The sequence below is a fragment of the Carettochelys insculpta genome, chromosome 2 (genome assembly GCF_033958435.1).
Source record: "Carettochelys insculpta isolate YL-2023 chromosome 2, ASM3395843v1, whole genome shotgun sequence".
NCBI classification, from domain to species: domain Eukaryota; kingdom Metazoa; phylum Chordata; order Testudines; family Carettochelyidae; genus Carettochelys; species Carettochelys insculpta.
In genome coordinates this window covers 199,897,294-199,918,235 of record NC_134138.1, presented here as the reverse complement: position 1 = coordinate 199,918,235, position 20,942 = coordinate 199,897,294, and the positions used below count along the sequence as shown (strand labels likewise).

The following is a 20,942-nucleotide window of genomic DNA, read 5'->3' as shown; positions in this document are numbered from 1 at the left end:
TGGGCTGACCGTGGCACTCACATGCAGCAGTACAATACGCGTGCAGCTGGCCCTGTGCCATTGCCGTTCCTTCTTGCTGGTGAATCTGACAGCAAGGTTGGAGGACAGGAAATGGAATGGATATGAACACCACATCTTGAAGAACAGTTACAAAAAAAGTAGGTAATTTTTTTTCCCCTCCTTTGAGTGCTTGGCTCAAGTTGATTTGAGGCGATTCACAAGCAGTACCCATGGAGGTGAGGTCAGAGTTCACAGCTTGCAGTGCTGCCCTGTCAAAGCCAGCATCATCCCGGGTCTGCTGAATCAGCATATAGTGTGACAAAGTTATGGACCGACGACCATATAGCCACTCTGCAGATGTCCTGAAACGGTATGTGGGCTGCAAGAACTCCAGAGGCACCTTGCACCTTGCTAGAAAGGACAGTGAATTGCTGGCATATGACCTTCATTTGGTCATAGCAGGAATGAATGCAGGCTGTGACCAAAGCAGATGCTCTTGGAGTGGCAACAAGGTAACCTTTCATCCTATCATCCACTGAGACAAATAATTGTGTTGACAGAACCAGGTTGTTCTGTGAGTCAATGTAGAAGTCCAGAGCCCTATTGACGTCCAAGGCATGTCCTGATTTATGCACTTTCAGGAAGAAAACTGGTAAGTAAATGTCCTGATTTGAAAGAACCCAAGAAATGATCTTGAGATAAACACTGGATGTGGTCTGAGCTGGACACTGTCCTGCTGTCACTGTGACATGGAACTCAATCTTCCAGGAAAGGAGAAGGAGAGAGCACAAAGCTTTAGGCTTGGGGGAGAACTCATGAGATGTGACAGCAGCACGGTCAAGCCCTACAGTGGGATGAGATCCCTGACTTGTGGGCAGACATGCTGTAGGTCAGGGGTCAGTAACCATTTTGAGGCAAAGCACTGAAATTTGACCTTTTGATCTCTATGTATGGCCTGAGCACCGGTGATACTTTTTAAAGTCACTAATAGTCCTACTTACAACAGTTTCACTAATAAATAAAGGTGCAGAGCTTTACCATTTAGGTGGTGGCTGGTAGCATTAGCTGGTCTTTTGCTAATCCACAGGTGGCATGGCTTTGATCAAGCTCCCAGCTGCATGCAGGAGGAGGAGCAGGGCTGAGCTCCTGCTTAATGTGCTACTCTTGGCAACCATGCCAGGGTTGCTCATGCCTGCTTTAGGCCTTTCAGGAAGCTGACTGTGATATCATGAGGAAAAAACAAATCAACCTGTCCTCAAGCAGCAGATGGACGGCTGAGTTGGCCACTGAAGGGGAATAGACTGAGAAAGGAACAAACCCTGGGGCTTGAGAGGCAGGAGTCGGCAGAGACTAAGTTGCAGAGGAGCCTGCTCGGGACAGACAACTTTAACCACAATCTAAACAGTTTTCACTTTGCTAGGTAAGTTGCCTCGGTGGAGGGCTTCCTAAACCCCAGGAGGACATGCTGCATCTCAGCTGAATACTGTTGCTCCTGTGAAGTCATCCATGAAGCAGCCAGGCCATCAGATGCAACACTGACAGGTTGGGGTACAGACTGCTATACTCCTGAGACACGTATAAACTGAGAGGTAGCTTGAATGGGGTTGCCACCAATAAGTCCAGCAGAGTGTTGAACCATCCTGAATCCTCACCCTGTCTTTGGTTATTTGTGAGGACCCTAGGTCACAATGCCAGAATGGGGGATGATGTACATCAGGGTATCCAACCACATGAGACGAAAAGTGTCCAGAGATTCTCTGTCCAAGCTCCCAATTAAGCAGAAGACATGGAACTTCCTGTTCTGCCTGGATGCACAACAGGTCCACTGGGGAGTTCCCCATATGCAGAACAGGAAACTGACCATCTTTGGATGGAGAGACTACTTTTGGCAAGACAAGAACATCTTGCTGAGGCAATCTGCCAATGCGTTCTTGGTCCTCAGAAGGTGAGCAGCTACAAAATGTATGTTTTGCTGCACACAAGAGTCCCAGAGCCAAAGGACCTCCTAGCAGAGGACAGCCTCCACTCTGTCTGTTGATAAAGGAGACAGTGGCTGCATTGTCCATCATGACCTGAACCACTGACTCTTGAATCTGAGGTAGAAAGGCTTGGCAGACCATTCCAACCACAACACACAGGGTGAGATCACAACTGGACCAACAACCTTAAGTGCTGAGGGCCCCCACATTTGCTCACCATCCCATTTCCAAGGCATCAGAGACCCGAGTCAGACACGTGGCCAGGGCCACGAAGGGAACTCCTTCCAGCACTGAGATGGGATCCTACCACCACTGGTTCTAAGGCAAAAAAGACCCATGCCACTATCCTGAATGACTCTTCAGGATAACAACCAACGTCGAGGAGCCAGCCTGAAACAGGGTGACTGACACCATAGAGAACAGCACCTCAACTCACAAGCCCCACGTCTACTGGGAGACCTAAGCCTTTGGGCAGATAAGCTGGAATGTGATGCCAGGGATGAAGACTGTGGCAAAGGAGATACACGCCTGCCATCTAATGACCAAGAGTGCTCTGCCAATCTTCGCTGCTACACCCTGGTGGGTCTGGTCTTTGGTACTGAAGACAAAGCCATCTCAGTTCCTTAGTGTGGTGCCTAACTGCTCTGGACAGTGTAGCTCAGGAACCCTTGCCACTGCCCAGGGTCTGGGTGGATACCTGGATGTACTTGCGAGTCCAACCACTGCAGTATTCCCTTGAAGCCTTGAGATGGATACATGGTCTAACATAGGTCTTTGCCCACAGGCCCTCACAATCTTTTGGCACCAAAGGGCTCCCCTTCTGCCACTTCTTGGGCACACCAGAAAGGCAGTGGGGCTGGGCCAAGTCTGGAGCCGGAGGTCCACTTTGCACTGAGGCTGATCCACTATGCAGAGGGTCAACCTTAGACAATTACTACACAAGACACAAACTCACTTCCACTAGAAGAGGCATCAAGCAGTTATCCTGCTCCTTCTGGGTACAGAGGCGAAAGATTTTACAAACATGATATGTGTGCTTCCTGTGGCTTTCTCCCAGACGCTTTAGACAACTGTTGTGTGGATCACCGACAGGCAGGGCCTACAAAATTCTTGGCCATGCAACCTTCCCCCCCCGCCAGCCACCAACTCCGTTCTCTAAGCACCAGAAGTAGTAAGAAGGAAGTGAGATGGCGTAGGGCCATCAGCACCTTATATACTGTCTCCCGGGGCTGCCACAGCCAGCCACTTGGATACTGCTGAGGCAGTAACTGTGCACACGGGTACACATGCACCTCAAATGGAATCAACATGAGCAGGCACTCAAAGAACAAGCCATGCAAATAATTCAAAGAGCAGCAGGTTTTTAAGTGACCCTTTTATCTGCAAAGAAAAAAAAAAAAATCTGACATTTGTATAGACCAGCAGGTCTGAAGCTGTGGGTCAGGATCCCAAACCCATTTTAATAGGGTCCTGAAGTCTGGTGTTAGACTTGCGGGTGTCTGGGGCTGAAGCTGGGGCCATCTGCGGGCTTCAGCTTTACGTGGCAGGGCTCGGGTTTTGACTTCAAGATTGGGTGGTGGTGGGGCTCAGGTTACAGCCCTCAAGCTTTGTCCAATCCCACTCCCCACCCCACCCCGCTATCAGCAGCAGGCACCGGGTCAGAGGCAGCTTCAGTTTCTCATCCTGGGGTCATGAATCAATTTTTATTGGCAGAAGGGGCAGCAGTGCCATGAAGTCAGACACCCTGGTTTCAAAAATGACCTCTGACTCTACAATTTAAAGAAATTCTTTAACAATGGAGATCACACCTGGTTATTTTGTACGGATGTAGAAGAAAATTGTAAATGAGCACAAACTACGCTAAAGATACTATCGTGCCAGCATAACTGTGATGTCACATGACAGACCACTAACCTAGATTTATTGTTCCACCAGAGTAAAAACAAAAGCCTAAAATTTATTTTAAATCCAGTTTTAAAATACTTTTATAGTTCAAAATCCAGACCCCATGAACTCTTCCTAGAACTGGGAAACTTGGTGAAAAGAAAGATATTTTGATGGATATATTCTCCACAGACTGACATCACAAAATAGGTCAGTTTCCGTATACCAAAATGTTAAAAACCTCACGTTTTACAGGTATCAAGTGTAAATGCTGCAGAAATAACCTGAAAGACAAGGAACAATGTTTGCCCTGTAGCAAAATTCCCAGCAGTCATAAGACTGTGGCAATTGCAGGAACAATTTATGACATCCTCTGAATGACCTCTCAAGCTAAACACTGATTAAAAGTACAGGATTTGTACAGTAGGTAGTTCCTATCCAGTTTGATCACCTGATGCAGAGTGTAATAAGACTGCACTTGCTATGGGGCTTGTGCACAGCATTTCAGGTTTCTGGGGCTTACTACTCAGCACTTTCATCATATAACAGCAATGCAACTGATGTATATTTATAAAAAGGAATGCAACAGAATACAAAATGTTTTCTCTAACCTGCTTTGAATAACTTTTTGCAGAACGCAAACAAAAAAATTCTGGACTACCTCATGGTGATAGCCACAATTCTGAAGGGCCTTTAGATACTACGAAGATGACAATACTTACCTTTAGCACTTCTCCTTTTATAGTCACTGCCAAAACAAGATTAAAAGATAAAACATACCAGAGTACGCTTAGAAAGAGCATATGAGTTACTCAACATGAACGAATCTTCCTCTTAAACTTTCAGGAGTATGTATGAGATTTTATTAGTTTACAGGTTCTCTCTCTGTGCTGTGTCTTGGTAAGAAAACAAAGACTTTCACCTCAACAATTCAGACAGTATTTTTGATTGCTCACTGAGAACAATTCTCTTAATCTGGAGACTTACTGGGATCATGCCTTTCTAAATTCTGCTTCACATCTATCCCTTCTGATGAAACAGATGCACACAACTTCTAAGTACTATAGATTAACGAAACCCCCACTGAATTTCAATTACATAAAATGATCCATTTTTATTTTAAAGGACATATTCCAATGTGACATGTTGAGTGTCCAGCAGTGTCCTCTGTAAATTGTGCATTTGTGCAGCCATTCAGGAGAGATTCAAACGCCATCCAGCTGATTAGCAGAGCGCCCACAGCTAGTTTTTTTTGTTTCTACTCATGGTGCACATTTGCACGTACCTCCGTGTACATACAAATGTATTGTTCTCGTGAATGGAAGAGATTAGAGGGAACGCTCATGTCCAGTATAATTTCTTTTGAGATGGACAAAAAAGCGACTGTCTTTTGTTCAGCTTCAAAAACACAAAATCAGTGGCGGGGGGTGGTGGTTGATGGTGAATTATTAAACAATGATATTTGTGTCCAATCTGCTTAACTCACTTAATAAAGTCTACCCTGAATGACAGTTTACATCACAGTGGCAGGTCAATCAAGAGAGGCTTTTTAGGCTGATCAAAATCCGCAGCAATACATACCTTCTCAAAAACTTACAGAAACAACTGACAGAAAATTTTTACAGTCACCAGGCAGTCAGTCCATCATTTGTCACAATGATTTTTGAAGCTTGCAACCATTTGGATAAAACCACCAAAACCAATACCTTATTTAGTGATTTAATGTTGCTTACAGTCATTTATGCCAGCCCCAACTTTCTCCTTGCTAGCCCAGTACTGAGTGTGTATGCTAAAGAAAATGAGTAATTAAACTGATCAAGATGCTTACTTTTAATTCATACAACACGTTCATTAATTTCACAGTTTCAGCTCAGGATTCTGGGCTGACAAGCCCCTCGCGTATAAGCCTCAGTATAATCAAAAGTTCATTCTAACCTATCTCCCCGCCCCACTCCCCTCACTGCCACCCCCCAGGAAGGAACTATACAAGTACAGAATAATAAGAAAAGTGAGGATGTATTTGTGTGTAATTTGTCCCCTCCACTCTGGTTTCTTCTCTTAATTAAGATCAGTTGCACTGCTGTGCTCTAAGTAATTCTGAATGATGCTTTGCAGTATTGGAATATTGAGCCATGTGCATTGTATGGTCTGTTAGGCTCAATCACCGCTAATCAGAGAACTAATCAGAGAAGTGACCTTTATAGCGCTGGCTTTTCATCAAATACTATTTTAAAATTTCACCTTAATTTTTTGACATTGCTGAATATAAAAACAGCAGCCACATACAATCTTATGATTTAAGAAAAAAAACAATTGATTTTAAATATAAATCCAAAAGCCACAGGTAAGACATATTGTTTACATATATCACTGTTGACATGTCCCAAATTTCACTTATTTTTGTAACTAAACAAGTGAATATCAAAGTTATCTTGAGTAAGAAAATGTTCGAAACTAAATTGATATGTTACATGCTTTGACATGCTCCCTTTAAAACTACACAAGCAAAAGCTTTACTACCTTGAAAAATTTCTTTCCATCTGTCATCAAGTGCACTAGTGTGACACTGATACATTTTGCTTTAATCTAATTTAGACCGACAGGAAGGAGGAACAGCAAGAGAGACTCATAAGGAAGCTATAACAGGTTAGAGAGAAGAATGAAGACACCAATGGAAGACAGAAATAGCTCAGTAAAGAAGCATGTAGAAATGTGATTTTCTAATTAAGACTGGTGTTTTACTACCTCAGTTGGAAGCACTGTTTCTCTGGGGAGAGCTCAACGGAAACCCATCAATTTTCCTCACGAAAACTAGAAAAGTTTATCCAATAAATGTTCTGTCAGTTATACTTCCTGACATACCTCATGTATCTACCCTTTTCCTCTTCTCTTACGTTTTCGCATCTTCCTCACTCTGCTTAAAATCTGTCTTCAGCACTTAGGTATGGGTCAATATTTTAAGTAAGCATGGAAGCATGCTATTAGTGATAACCCACAAAGAAAAGTTTCCTTACCTGAAATCACGGTAGATAAAAAATAAATTTTTAATTAAAAATGGATTTAAAATCAGTTTGATTTTTTTTAAATGAATACTAAATTTCTCTCTCGCTTAAAAACAAGTTACAATTAAATCTCATCACAAACTGGCTAAACCTACTGTTACAATCTCATAAATCAATTAATGGCTTTGTTCTGTACTGCCTAATGACCAACTCTTTCCTGCCTCTTGAAACTTCTGGGGTGTCCGTTTCTCAGATTTTAGGACTGGTGGAAACCCGTTTTATCAGTACATGTGGACTGATGATGATGTGAACAAAGCCATTTGCCCAAACTGATGGAAATCTTTAGCCAGGCACCTGGCTACTGCATTCCTTAAATTGCTGAGCTAAATCGTCACAGCAGTATATTCTCACTGTGCCTGCAGAGGGAGCTTTTCATTGTTTGCTATTATTCACGCAAATCTAAGAAACTGACTGCAAGTTGAAAAAGCAGGAAAACTCCTATTTCTGTTTCTGTCTATGAATCTGAATGACAGTAGCAGGGGGGAAGATGAGAACTAGTTGTAGAAGTTTTAAGGACACTGCACATTTCGTGTTCTGAGGACTCGGAGGTAATACAATCTGAAAATTTAAGAAGAACTTAGGACAGTTGTCAGATGACAACTCAGGTGACTGCTGCAACTGTAAATGTCAAACACACATGTAACATTTAAGATTTAGTTTAATAAAATAATAGTGGGCTGTGATCCCTGCTCACTACATTTACCAACCACCATCTCCGCCCTGGGGGCTTGAGAATCACTCAGTCAGCCACAGCCTTCTTAGGGGTCCAGCTGCCGCTACTGACTCCCTCCCACCCCACAGCTGGGCAGCAAGAAGTGGCTGCCCTGTCAGTAGTGCCAGCCAGAGCGTAACTGAGTGGTGCCTTCCCTCCCTAGCAGATGAGATGGAAGGATGTGCTCACAGCCAAGCTCCAGTTGCCACTACCTACAGGAGCCACATCCTGTTGCCCCAGCCCCAGGGCACTCAGCTTTGAGTGGCACCTTCTTTCCCTGCCATGGCCAGGTGGCAGCAGCTGCTCCCAGCTCCTCCCCTTACCCACAGCAAATGGCAGCCCAGCTGCACCCCACCTCTCTTACCACGCCACTGGAGCTGCCCACAGCAACCTCCTGCAAGCCCTCCTGGGGAGCAGACAGAAGTATTTGTCCAAATACATCACAATTATGTGACACCCAGGAGGAAAAAAAAAATTAGAGTGATAAATGAGTGCTTGTGTGTGTGTGTGTGTGTGTGTGTGTGTGTGTGTGTGTGTGTGTGTGTGTGTGTGTGTGTGTGTGTGTGTGTGTGTGTGAGATTTAGTTTTTAGCATTCTACTGTACTGCTGCAGCATCTGCAGGTTGACAAAGGTAATACGTACTCTTTCCTAAATTAATAAAAATCACCTAAAAAACAACAATACAGCTTTTTACATCTAAGTGGGCATACATTGTGTAATCAACTAGTATGTTTTAGTGATCAGATTTGCACCACTGTTTAAGAAATGTGAAGTCATATCAGTGGGAAAAGTGATTTAATCACCTTGATTCAAATCAATTCATCCTGCTTTGCTGAAAGAGCCTACAAGATTAGAGAACATTTGTATTATTTAATTCCCATTCACATGTTATTCTTAAAGTAACATTATAACAGAATCGGAGGAGAAAGTCTTTCTGGGGTGGAGAGAGAAGAGGGGTGAGGTTTGTTTTACAAGCCGCAACAAATTTACAATGATTTCCTTTCAGGCCCCACAATTTCTGTGAAGATGTTTGTTTTGTTTACTTTTATTTTAATTCTGGATCTTACTAGAGATAATTCCAGGACAGCCACCAAAAATTATTAATTACCACCTAAATCAATAGAAATATCTAAGCTGCATCAAATTAGTAAAAATGTGTTTTAGTGTTTTCAAACAGGAGAGCATTTGCACAGATGTTAATTTACCTAGTTTACAGTTAAGCACCAGTATCTTCAAGTATGTCACTGCTTTTCTGAACAAGCAGGTTTAAGCAATATAGTAAAAGTCTCTACAGCAAACTTAAATTAATTAGCATTTATATAGTAATTTTCATGTTCAAAGCACTTCACAAACATTAAAAGTCAAGTCAATTAAAAACATACCACCACTTGCAAAAATTAACCTCAAGAAGACTGGCTAAACTGCATGTCACTAATTATTCTATTAACTTGGAAAGTGAGAAATGATCATCAGGATTTTGTGTTTGAAGCAAAACACAAATTTGTATTAACTAAACTACACTAACACTTTTGAAGTTTCTCCTTTTCAACTTGACACGTCTCTCCCAATTAATTGCTAATTATTGCTGGAAAGCACTCATGTCTAGGAAACAAGAAAGGTCCATTCAAACTATTAGGGTTTTGCTTTATGTATGGATATTTGATAACGATAATCAGTAAAAGCAGAGTTCAAAGTTTGATCCTTGTGTAAATTGTTTTCATATAGTAGGTGGAATAAGATACAAAAACCTCTCATTTTTATTATTTTGGTGTATTTGTTGCATGTTAGAAAAAAGGTAAAGTGTATACACCATGTGAATGCCAAATTTATGGCACATTTAAGTCAGTCAGCACAATGTCAGAATGTACTAAAAATCTCCACCACCATATGTAGCACACCCACTCATTTGGGGCCATGCAAGGCTTAAAAAGAAACAAAAACACACACCTTCCTGGGTAGCCATTGATGTAACAGAAGGGAAAATGGTAACTAAGCCAAATCTAAAGCAATACTTATGCTCTGGAGTTGGAATCTGCCATCTCAACCCTAGAGGAAGCCTTCTAGGTTTCATGATCTTTTCAGAGTAATACAAGTCCTCTGCATATGCATAGGGAAGAGGGACAAATGAACTGGTAACAAGTTGCATCTCCATTTGAGGTTAGAGATAAGTCTCAAGGACTATTTTGGTTTGTCTTCCCACTTTTGTGAAACCTGCCAGACAGCAAATGGAGGGCGTTGGAGGCTAAACGCTTTTGAAAGTCATGACACTTAAAGGCCTTCAAAATGTAACTTTCAGTGGCTGTTTCTGAAAAAATCTGAGCTTAACACATCAGAACTGGGATAAGAGGGAAGCAATGAGGAGGTGCTCCTGCTTAACTGGTGGGAGCTGACACTTCCTCTAGTGCTCAGGCTGTGGCAGCACAGAACGTCACTTCAAAAAGTGGTCAAATTTAAATTCCTGCACATGCCCCAGCTGAAATGCAATAGCTGACTGCATCTAGCAGAAAGTAGACAGACCTCCAAAGAAACAACTTCGCAGACGTAGGTTACATCATGTAAGCAAATTGCTGTAAATGGCTTTGCCCACAGTGGAGTGAAGGCTTCCCTTTCTGAAACCAAGATTCCGGCTATATTTGTAACAGATTACAGTGCACATTTTCATCCAATAGCCTTAATTGAAAATGGCCATATACTTCGATTTCTAGAATTGTATGGTTAGAAGAGACCACAAGGGTCATCTTCTTGTATAACATCCAGCCAAGATGCAGGATTTGTGGCGTCTAAGCCATTCAAGACAGATGGCAATCTAGTCTCCTTTTAAAAACCTCTAGTGAAGGAGCTTCCGCAGCCTCCTAAGGCAGTCCGTTCCATTGTCCTACCGTTTTTACAGTTAACAAGTTTTTCCTGAGATTTAATCTCCATCTGCTATACTGTAGTTTGAACTCACCGTCTCTTGTCCTACCCTCTGTGCAGAAGAGAACAACCTTCCTTCCATCTGTTTTGTGGCATCCTTTCAAGTATCTGAAAAGTATTATTATGACCCTTACTCTCCCCTTTTCCAAACTAAACACACACAGTTCCTTCAAACTTTGTTCATATGGCTTGGATTCATCCCTTTGATCACCCTTGTCACTAGCTTCTGGATTCTTTCCAGTTTCCCTATATCCTTTTTACACACCAGCAACCAAAACAACACACCATATTCCAGCTGAGGCCCAATCAATGCCACAGAGTGGTATCATCACCTCCCATGACATGCCTCTGTTAGTTACAACCTAAAACTGCATTTGCTCTTTTCTTTTGCAAGTGTGTATTCCTGACTCAAGTTGAGGCTGTGATCCATCACAGCTCTCAGATCCTTTTCAGCAGTATTGATCAAGTTGTTCTCTGAAGAAAAACAACTAATCTAGGAGACACATGGAACAGATAAATTCTAGAGGGAAAAGGGTTCTTTTTACATCCCAGACAGACTAAAGCAACAAGCTCCTCTGAAATGTTGATATACAGTAGTTCCTCAAGTTACACGAGGGTTGTGTTCCCATGCACCCTCGCAAAACTCAAATTTCACATAATTTGGGGGGGGCAGCCTTTTCCCCCTGGCCAAACACATGTTCTGCAGCTAGGGAAGCAGCAGGAGCACCTGGAGCTCCTTTTGAAAGGTAAGTGCTGCAGCTGGAGGGGGTGGAGGCGGGAAGGCTGGCGGGGGGGTTAAGCCTGGCAGTGGGTTGGGGCCATGGGAGGGAGGCAGGGGGTTGATCCTGGAGTAGGTTAGGGCTACAGGGGAGCAGGGGGGTGGAGATAAGCCAGAGCTGCAAGTGGGGGTTTTGAACCGGGGCTGGGGGGGGAGGTGTTGAACCAGAGCCACATTTGGGGTGGTGAACCAGGCTGCAGGGGGTTCAAACCAGAGCTGTGTGCAGGTGGAGAGCTTGGCCGTGGGGGCTTTGATCCAGGGCCACAGGGGGCAGCATGATTCTGAGTTGCGCTTAACTCGCATTAATGTCAGTTGAAATCACACATTGAGGGTTTACTGTATCTTGTTGGCCTTTCTTTCCAATTTATATGAAGTTCAGCAACAACCGTCATCACAACATTAGGGCACACTTGCAAAACCATGTTCACTCTTCAGAAGAACATATGAAACAAACCACCACCAAACTGTGTTGCACGCTGATCTTGCTGAAGTTATAATGGTGAAAAGTGCCAGGTCCAAAGACAGAAATTAGTTAAAAAAGAAATCCAGATTAACAGTTCGACTGATTTATGAAATTCACTGGAGGAGAGTGGACATAGACCTACTGCTCTTCAATAATAAAAGGCAAATACTAAATCACAGTAGCATAAAAATGCTACTAGACATATGCTACTTGAAATAAGCAATCTTGACACATTTACAATATCAGAAGGAACAAATAATAAGAACAAAATGAACGGACAACATAAAGGAGTTCACTTCTTCAATAGCTGTTCAGTTTTTATACTGCTCATACTCCCAGGTATAAGATGCCTTTGTTTTTCTGAGAGGCAGAATTCAGAGAAAGGAGAAGCAAGAAAGGATATTTTTCTTGCTGTTTCTAAAGTGGGTTTCTAAAATAATCATTGGCTGACAAGCACTCTATTGCGTTTGGATGGATTTTGCTAAAGCAGCAATGAGTAAGAAGGGGGAGCAGAGGAAAACATACAAAACACCTTTTCAGAGGCAATTTGGTGGAGAGATTAAGCTGTAGCCTAGAAAAATTATACATGGCAATGCAAAGGCCAGAAAGCAAAATTCTACTACTTAGTTTAAAAATACCACACACACACACACAAGCCTCTCTTTATCAAAGTTAAAAATGGCAAACTTCTCATGTCCATCTAATTAAATGAAGTGAATTTTTCAAAATGAAAAAAGTTCAAAGAATAATTAAATCAAGCCAGTCCAATGCTTAGAAGTTACAGTAAAAAGGAAGCAGCTCACCCTGTGCTATAAAAATGGTTCTTCAAAATGTGTGCCCCTATGCATGCTCCACCATAGGTATACGTGCACCCCGTACATCTAATTGGAGATTTTTCGTAATAGAGTCCATTAAGCTTGTGCACACAAGCACACTTCTCCCTCCCTCCTGGTCTGCCTTAAGGCTATCACTGTGCAGGTAAAACCCCCTCACTTCCTTCTTCACCACAGATCCCTACACAGAATTCCAAATAGAGGGCAGGAGGGTGGGTTGTGGAGCATCCATAGGGACACACATTTTGAAGAACCACCATTAGTGCACAAGGTGAGTGACTTCCTCTTCTTCAAGTAGTGCCTCTACAAGTGCACCACTGTAGGTGACTCCCAAGCAGTACCCATTACTGGAGGCTGTGACTTTGGCATGAAGTCTGTTATTACTCGAGTAATATGGAATCAAAGATGATGTCAGGGGCCAACCTTCAGTGATCACAATGTTCTGCAAGAGTCTGGGCAGAGGCCCAAGTTGCTGCTGAACAGATTACTGAGAGAGGAATATCTTCAAGAAACGTGATGTAAGTAGAAATTGACCTGGTGGAGTGCGTATGGACTTTTGAAAGGAGCAGCTAGTGCCCTTAGTAACAGTGTTTAATGCAACCAGAGACCCATTTGGATAGTCTTTGAACCAGTATCACAGCACTTTTGGATCTTTTTGTGGACGAAAGGAGGAGTTTAGAGGATTTCCTGAAGTACTTAGTCCTCTTGAAACAGAAAGCTAGCATTCTTCTAATATGTAGCATGTGCAGAATTGTCTCCCTGTTGCACAGTGATTTTGGGAAAATAAATGGCAAGCTGGACCTACTGGTTCGTACAGAAAATGCAGAGGAAATAAGGAGAAACTTGAGAAATGATCTTAGAGTTATTGTCTTTTAAAAAGGCTGTGAATGATGGGCCTGCTATCAGGACCACTCTTTCTTCCTGCTTGCCTAGTTGTGGTGGCAGCAATTAGAAACAGCATCTTTGAGGGCAGGTGTAAGACAGCAAGTTGCTGTGGACTCACGCGAAGTCTAGTCAAGCCCTGAGACCTATGTGAAGATCCCAAGTTAGAGTAGGTGGAGCCACATGTCAGAAGAGATTAACAATGACCTTAAGGAATTTACATGTCAGCAGGTGAACACTGAGTATCCAATCTACCTGGTGCTGAAAAGACGTTTTCACTGTGCGATGTACCATAAGGGATCTGAGTGAGAGTTCTGAGCTCATGAGGCCTAAAAAGGCAGGGAAGGCATGAAACAAATTAATTCCCAAGACAATTGGATAGAGGGTTGCTGTCAACCAAATTGCTTGTTCTGTAATTATCAAGCAACTAATGAAGTATTACCTTGGATTATGGCAGGACTAGACAGAGCAAGGGAAGTGACGTTCAAGACATAGGAAAGAAAACTGAATTGAGTCACGGAGCTGCAGTGACTCGTGTGTCAAGCCACTTAATCATATTAAAACCCCAAAAGATATATGTAGTCAGACTTCGGAAAGTTTACTAATACCACTACAGAAAACTCTTGATCTAATGGACTAGTGGGGGGGGGAGGATGTCGATTAAACCTGAAAGTCTGTTAAATCGAAGGGTTTACTGCCCGCCCGCCCACCCTGCGCAGGCTCCCGTGGGCGTACTCCCCCGCATAAAAAAATAAGCCTGTGACTCACCTCCACTGGAACTACTGCTGCTGGAGGAGCCACTGGACCCTGCTGCAGCAGCTAGAGTCTCATCACATTCAGCAACATGAGCCCCACCACGGTAGCCTGAAGGGACTTTGCCACCACTGCAGCAACCACACCCCCCTCCCACCAGAGGTAGGATGCATATGCAAGTGCCATCTGCCCACAAACACGCCCTCCCCCTGGTGGGAGGAGCATGTGGCAACTCCAGCAGGGAAGGCTCCTCCAGGCTGTGGCCCCAGTAAGTCTCCTAGTATACGATTTTTGGGGGGGGGGGGGCGGGGGGGGCAGGGAGGAGAATTTAGGATTTTACAGGTCACAGTTAATCAGACTTTGGGAACAACGGGGGATGGTGGACATCTATTATTCCTGAAGTCCACTAAATCAGGGTCCATAAAAATCGAGGGTTTACAGTATTACAGTTCTTAACTTACAGGAACCATTTCAAATTGTGTTGTTCACATGGATTCTATTTCTGAGGCATACATGCCCCACACATGCAAGAGATTATTTTGGCTAGCAGTGTCCATTCATGCTGCTATGGTCCCCCAGATGTTCTCACAAACCTCTAGGAAGGAGTCTAAAGTGCAGAAGCAGGACCAAACAGCCCTCAGTTCTTTTGCCAATATAAAATCCAGGTGATACAGGGTTTCTGGTAGTGGGGAAGGACGGCAGATTGTGGAGTCCAGATGGACAACACATCTTGATCAGGAGGTGGGTGATTGGATGCTTATTTAAAGAACAACAACAGGACAGCTCTGCCAAACTGGGCAGAAAATGTAAAGCCCAAAACCAAAAAAGTAGCTTGCGGTGAGAGTGTGTTGAATGGCCTTTTTCCAATCATTATAGTAAAAACAAAAAACAAACACAAAACACACCCTCTATGCCTTCTAGAAGAAAATGTGTCAGACTAAACATCTGTCAGAAATATACTCACCACCCCCAGACCCCGAAGGGAAAAAAGACTCTCTGAATGCCCGTCATTAAGTGGAATTTTGCAGTAAATGCAAGTTTTGAATCCTGAGGACTTTGTTTCGGCTGTAACAGGTGTATATATAATAGATCTGGGAATGTTCTTACCACTAATAAAAGTTCTGGCTATTTGGGGATTTTTTTTAAATACAGCCAACACAATTATCACTAATATTAATATTACTGTCTAATCAGAAAAAAGTAAGTTGTGTGGCTCAAAAGCCTCTTTCTTACCAACAGAAACTGGTCCAATACAAGATACAGGTTGAATATCTCTAATCCAGCACTCTTTACTATGGCAACATTTATAATCCAACATGGTTTTAGTTAGCCAGATGATCATTTATCATGGGTGTGGCCAAGTTTCCCCACAGTCTCAAAGTTTACAGCCCCCAGTCCTGGCTCTCAGTGTTCTGTGCTGTTATTTAGCTATAATTTACCCCAAATGTCTTCTACGAGCCCAGTAAGCAACAGAAGCATAATGCCACTAGATAACATTGAACTTTCATGGTCCAGCAAATTCTCTTGTTCAATGCTGGTCAAGTGCTGAGGATACTGATTTGGAGAGGTTCAGCCTGTACTATATCAGTCATCTTTTCTTTCTAATATCCTGGGCTACAACTACACTGCAAACATGTCTAAAACATGTACACGTGAGATCAAAAAAGGTTCTCAACAGTTAACAGAATGTTTATCCCAGTTAACAGTTAAAATGAAAAATAAATATTACTTACCGTTATAGGTTATCCTTGGCTTCGTCAAACACATCACAAGATGCAAATCCATTTCATCTGAAGACACAAACTTTGAACACACAGGGCACTTGAATCCTATTAAAAATAAACATATAGATACTGATCACAGGAAATAGTCTGATAGAAAGCTATACATTTGTACTGGATCCAAAATTTTACACACATTAAAAACTTCAGTGAACTTTTAAGGATTCATCATGAATAAAATCTCTTACATCTATATAATCACCTGAATCTTAAAAAAATCTCAGCGAAAGTGGGTGTTTACTATTTTCAGAAGGCAGTTTTGCACTCAGTGAAACTGACCTTCTTATATCATTCTCACAATTTGTGTGTGCACTCTTCCATGGCAACACTTTGCAAGTGCAAATGCTGTAGGCACAAAACTATGTCTTCAGAGAAAACACTCAGACTCTGTTTGAAAAACAGGCCCCAAAAGTATTTAGTTTTTAATCTGTAATGTTGCTTCAGTTACAACAGACATACCTCTGGAATGGAACATGGCAGATGTTTAATAACTCAGAGCAACTCTAAAAACAGTTCAGGACAGTATGTGGTAAACATCTTAACCCAACTGAAATGGCTCTAAGAATTAAAACACAGACAGAATGTAGCCAGTAAACTTTGAATTTGGACAGGTACCCCAAGTTAACATCTTCACTCTTACAAAAAATGCTATGGAGCCTTCAGTGTCCACAAGCAAATAGGAACACTAGACTGTAGCTTCAAACACTACTGCATCCCCAAATACCACACTGGAGCACAGGTTTAATGTTTAACTCAGAGGTGTCAGCTCACCTACTGAATCACTAATATTGCCTCCTGAAGCAGAGTTTTAATTTGACTTCTCTCATTGAAATACTAACCAGGCATGACCCTGCTTACCTTGGGAGATCAGAACCCAAGATGGTTTGAGGTCAGGGATAATTAGACAGTCTGGACTCTGCTGCAATATCATAACTGTGTAGAACATTTTGCTTAATGTTGCACTATCTATGCTTACACATGACAGTGATCTTGTAATTAATGAAGGACAGCTGGTCAAATCTTGGAACCCACATCATAAGGAAATTTCAAGTGGCAGACTTTGCTTTTGATCAATGGAATTGGTTTGCTTTGCTCCAGTGCATAAACTGTCTCCAAGAATAGTCTCGGGGGTAGCCATGTTAATCTGTAGCTTCACAAACAAGAAGTCCTGTAGCACCTTAAAGACTAACATTTATTAGGGTAATGAGCTTTTGTTGGTGTCCAAAATCTGAGGAAGTAGGTCTTACACATGAAAACTCTTTACCTAATAAATTTGTGAGTCTTTAAGGTACTACAGGACTGCTTGTTGTATGCCAAAGGGGAAATGTTTACCTTAAGGTCTAGCAGCTTGCTAATGAGTAGAGGACAACATACAGCAAAAATATGTGAACCTAGAACAACATTCAAAGCAAGTCATCAGCAATCAATCAAGCTCAGCTAGTAGTATAAGAGGAATAGGAAGAGAATGAAAAACCTAATATAGAGAATGGCAATTGGTACAGTTAGACATGGAGCTCCCCATCTCCAGCTGAACATGGAAACGTTAAGCTTAGAAAAGAGACAACGGAACTGGTGGGGGCGGAGGGGGGGCAAAAATATAATAGAATTCTATAAAATTGTGAATGGCATGCAGAAAATAAATAGGGAAGTACGATTTACCACTCCCTTGATAATGGATACCTTGATAACCTGCCCTATTCTGTTTATTCCCTCTGAAGCATCTCGCATTGGCCAATACTGGAAGACAGGATGCTGAGCTAGATGTACAATTGGTCCTACTCAATGTGACTGTTAGTATGAAGGGCTCCTCCCAGGCTTTTCACAATATCTATATCCTATTTCCCACAGAATGCAAAGAAGTCAATGCAGGATATCAAATGACCTGAGCTTGAAAGTTTGGGTTAACTATTCCTACAAGCTTTGATTTGTTAAACATTACACAGACATAGAAACAAATTTCAAAGATTATTATTTACTTCTGATAGTGTGCAGTGGATTTCTTCCTAATTAATTAATTAATTTCCTCTTTAGAGACAAAACTTTTGGTGTACGATAAAAGGAATCAGAGCTTAAACCAGAAGACAAGAAAATAACTGTTGAGGGGTATGATGAATTCATAACACCAAAGACTGAACAGTTTTAAGAGAGAGATCACGTGAAGTCTCCTAAGTCTTGTGATTTCACACAGGAGCATGTGTTCTCTACCAAGCAGTTCATAAATATGTACAGTGAACCCTCAATTTAATGAGCCAATGGGGGGAGAGGTGTCTGTTAATGCAGAAAGTCTGGTATAGCCAACTGATCATACAGTATGAGGAGGAACTGACCTTCCCAGACTATCACTCACTCTACTTCTCTGCCCCGCTTCTTGCCTTCCCCTGATCTGCCCCATTCCTCCCCTCACACCGCCACCTCCGCCTCCCAATTACCAGGAAAGGAGCTGAATGCTGGCCCGGCTCCTTCAACCCCCTGCAGCTCTCAGTGCTGTGGCTCCTCCAGCCCCTGGCTCTGAGCCACCCATGCAAAGGTGGAGGAGCATGGTCACCCCCAACCCGCCAGCAGGCAGCAGCCTCCAACACCCTGTCTGCGGCTCAGTGCCATTGCAGGCAGCGGTGGCCGGGTGCTGACATGCTCCACATGCAGCGCTGGGGGAAGAGGGCTGTTAAGCCCCACCACAGCCCCACCCCTGGCTCCTCTGGCAAATGTGGCCACAGCCACTGCGGTGGCCCCTACAATCCCAGCGGTCCCAACTGTTCCAGCAGCTCCTCCAGCCCTAGCGGCAGCTTTTGTGAGTCTCCAGCATTTATTTAGGGTGATGCGTGGTGGTTGGCAGACAGTGACCGTTATATTAGGGTCCATTAAATCATGAGTTTACTGTACTGAGCACACCTCTTCAGCCATTACCTAAATTGACACAGTGTTTTCTATAATAGTGGCTCAAGTTTTCCAGACTACAGTACCCCTTACAGGAGTCTCATTTTTCTGACATATCCCCAGGTTTCACCTCACATAAAGACTTCTTGCTTACAAATCAGATGTAAAACTACAAAAGCACAAAGCTTACTATTACAGGAAAACTGCCTTCTTTTTATTTACATAATTATAAATTGAGCCCTGTGCAGGTAAACAAATGACTGTAAGCACCTGATCTGCAAAAATTATTCACAGGTGCAAATAACCACAGATTTGCAGGGCTCTACACTGGAGGTTGGCTGAGACTCCAAGGCATCCTTCTCTCAGAGTCTGGTTGGGCACAGTTGTGTGGGGCCTGCATGGAGTCACGAACATTCCACCCGCCCTTTGCCAGGTGGGGATCAGGTGGGTGGGTGGGGGCACTGACAAGGCCAGGGGATGCTCAGGCCTGCTCCACCACCCACACTGTGCAAAGGTTCTACAGTATGTGGTGTAGGTTTCCATGCTGACTTGGACAGAAGGATAGCAGACTTGGGGGGGGAAGGCCCCTCTGGAACTGCCCAAGGACAGTTTGGACCTCCCGCCCAGAGCGCAAGGAGGCACAGGAATCAATGGTGTAAGAGGGAGTACAGCACCCCTAGGTTTTACTCTCAGCATCCTGGCCCCATTCTCCTGCTCTGCAGATAGTGAGGGGCATAGATTGGGTAGCGCTTCACTCCAATCCCAAAAATCTATTCCAGAGCAGGTGGTAAGATCCAGACTCCCCACAGCTTCCAGCACGGCTCTCAGTGATCCAGCTCCAGTGGGCGAGGGGAGGAAGGGAGAGGAGAGAAGAGAAGATGCAGCCCAGTCATGATTAAAATCAGGCAGGCAGCTGTGCAGAACTGCGGCAGATGCTCTACCTGCCTTGTGCAGTGGGCTGCACATCAGGCCTCCCCCACACCCAGGGCAGGTGAAAGATCTATGCCACAATTCCACACCCTTTCCCTCCCAGGTTCAAAATTTGCATGTGCATCCAGACCACTAGATGAAGAAATGTTCTACGGATACGAAGCAGTTACCCATGGATTTTCAGGGCTCCAATTATAAGTCAACTGGAATGTGGCTAAGATCAAGTGTTGTACTTACATTTCAGCATACATTATACAGAGCAGCCTAAACAAATCATTGCCTATATGAAACTTCAGTTTGTACTGACTTTTCTAGTGCTTTTTATGTAGCCTGTTATAAAAGGCAGGAAAATGTTCTAGACAAGTTGATAATATCCTCAGAAGACCTCTGCATGCTCCCAGGGGTACATATAACATTAGCTGAGAATCACTGCTCCACAGGACAACTCTGATCTTTTTCCAGATTTTCTTTGATTTCAGCATGGTTTTCAAATTCTCCTCATCTCAACTGTTAGCAATAGGCGTTTTAAGTTGTCATCTCACCAACCACTTTACCTCCAGGGTTCCCTGTAAGCTGACCCCGGCCACCCAGGAGAGGTTCAGGTGCCACCTAGCTGATCAGTAGAGTGGCCTTAGCCACCCACGGTGGGCACATGTGTTTGTATTGGTGGTGCACATCCACACATTCCTTGGTGCATATAACAAAATTTATTCCACTCATATGGAAAAAAATTAGAGGACGCATAGTTTGCCCCTAACTTCTCCCACTTGATCAAGTTTTGCTTACCACCTCAGTTCTCCAACCATATCAGAATTCCTTTCCATACTTGCCTTCACATCCTATCTTTCATTCCCTGACTCTGTTCTGCTATTAGCCACCACCTCGATTATTTTCTTTTCATTTGCTGAGTCCATTCCAACACCTATTAGTAAAACTGCCCCCTCCACAATGATTTTTTATTCTGCCTAGGCTAAGGGTAGGCATTTGACTAATCCAAAGAATAACTGTTCAACTGACCAAACAAATGTTTTCATAAATGGTCAAATATTCTAAAGCACTCATTTATTAGAAGATTAACAGTAATCATGAAGAATAAGA

The 20,942-nt window shown here is 43.1% G+C and overlaps 1 protein-coding gene across 2 annotated transcripts in view; it reads right to left on the bottom strand.

Moving 5' to 3' along the window:
* ZNRF2 (zinc and ring finger 2) overlaps window positions 1-20,942 on the bottom strand; it is a 73,914-nt gene that overhangs the window by 21,346 nt on the left and 31,626 nt on the right. For both annotated transcript variants that reach the window (XM_074988314.1, XM_074988315.1), the window contains exon 2: window positions 15,993-16,088. In XM_074988314.1, the coding sequence (XP_074844415.1) occupies window positions 15,993-16,088 (96 nt within the window). The remainder of the gene's footprint in view (window positions 1-15,992; window positions 16,089-20,942) is intronic.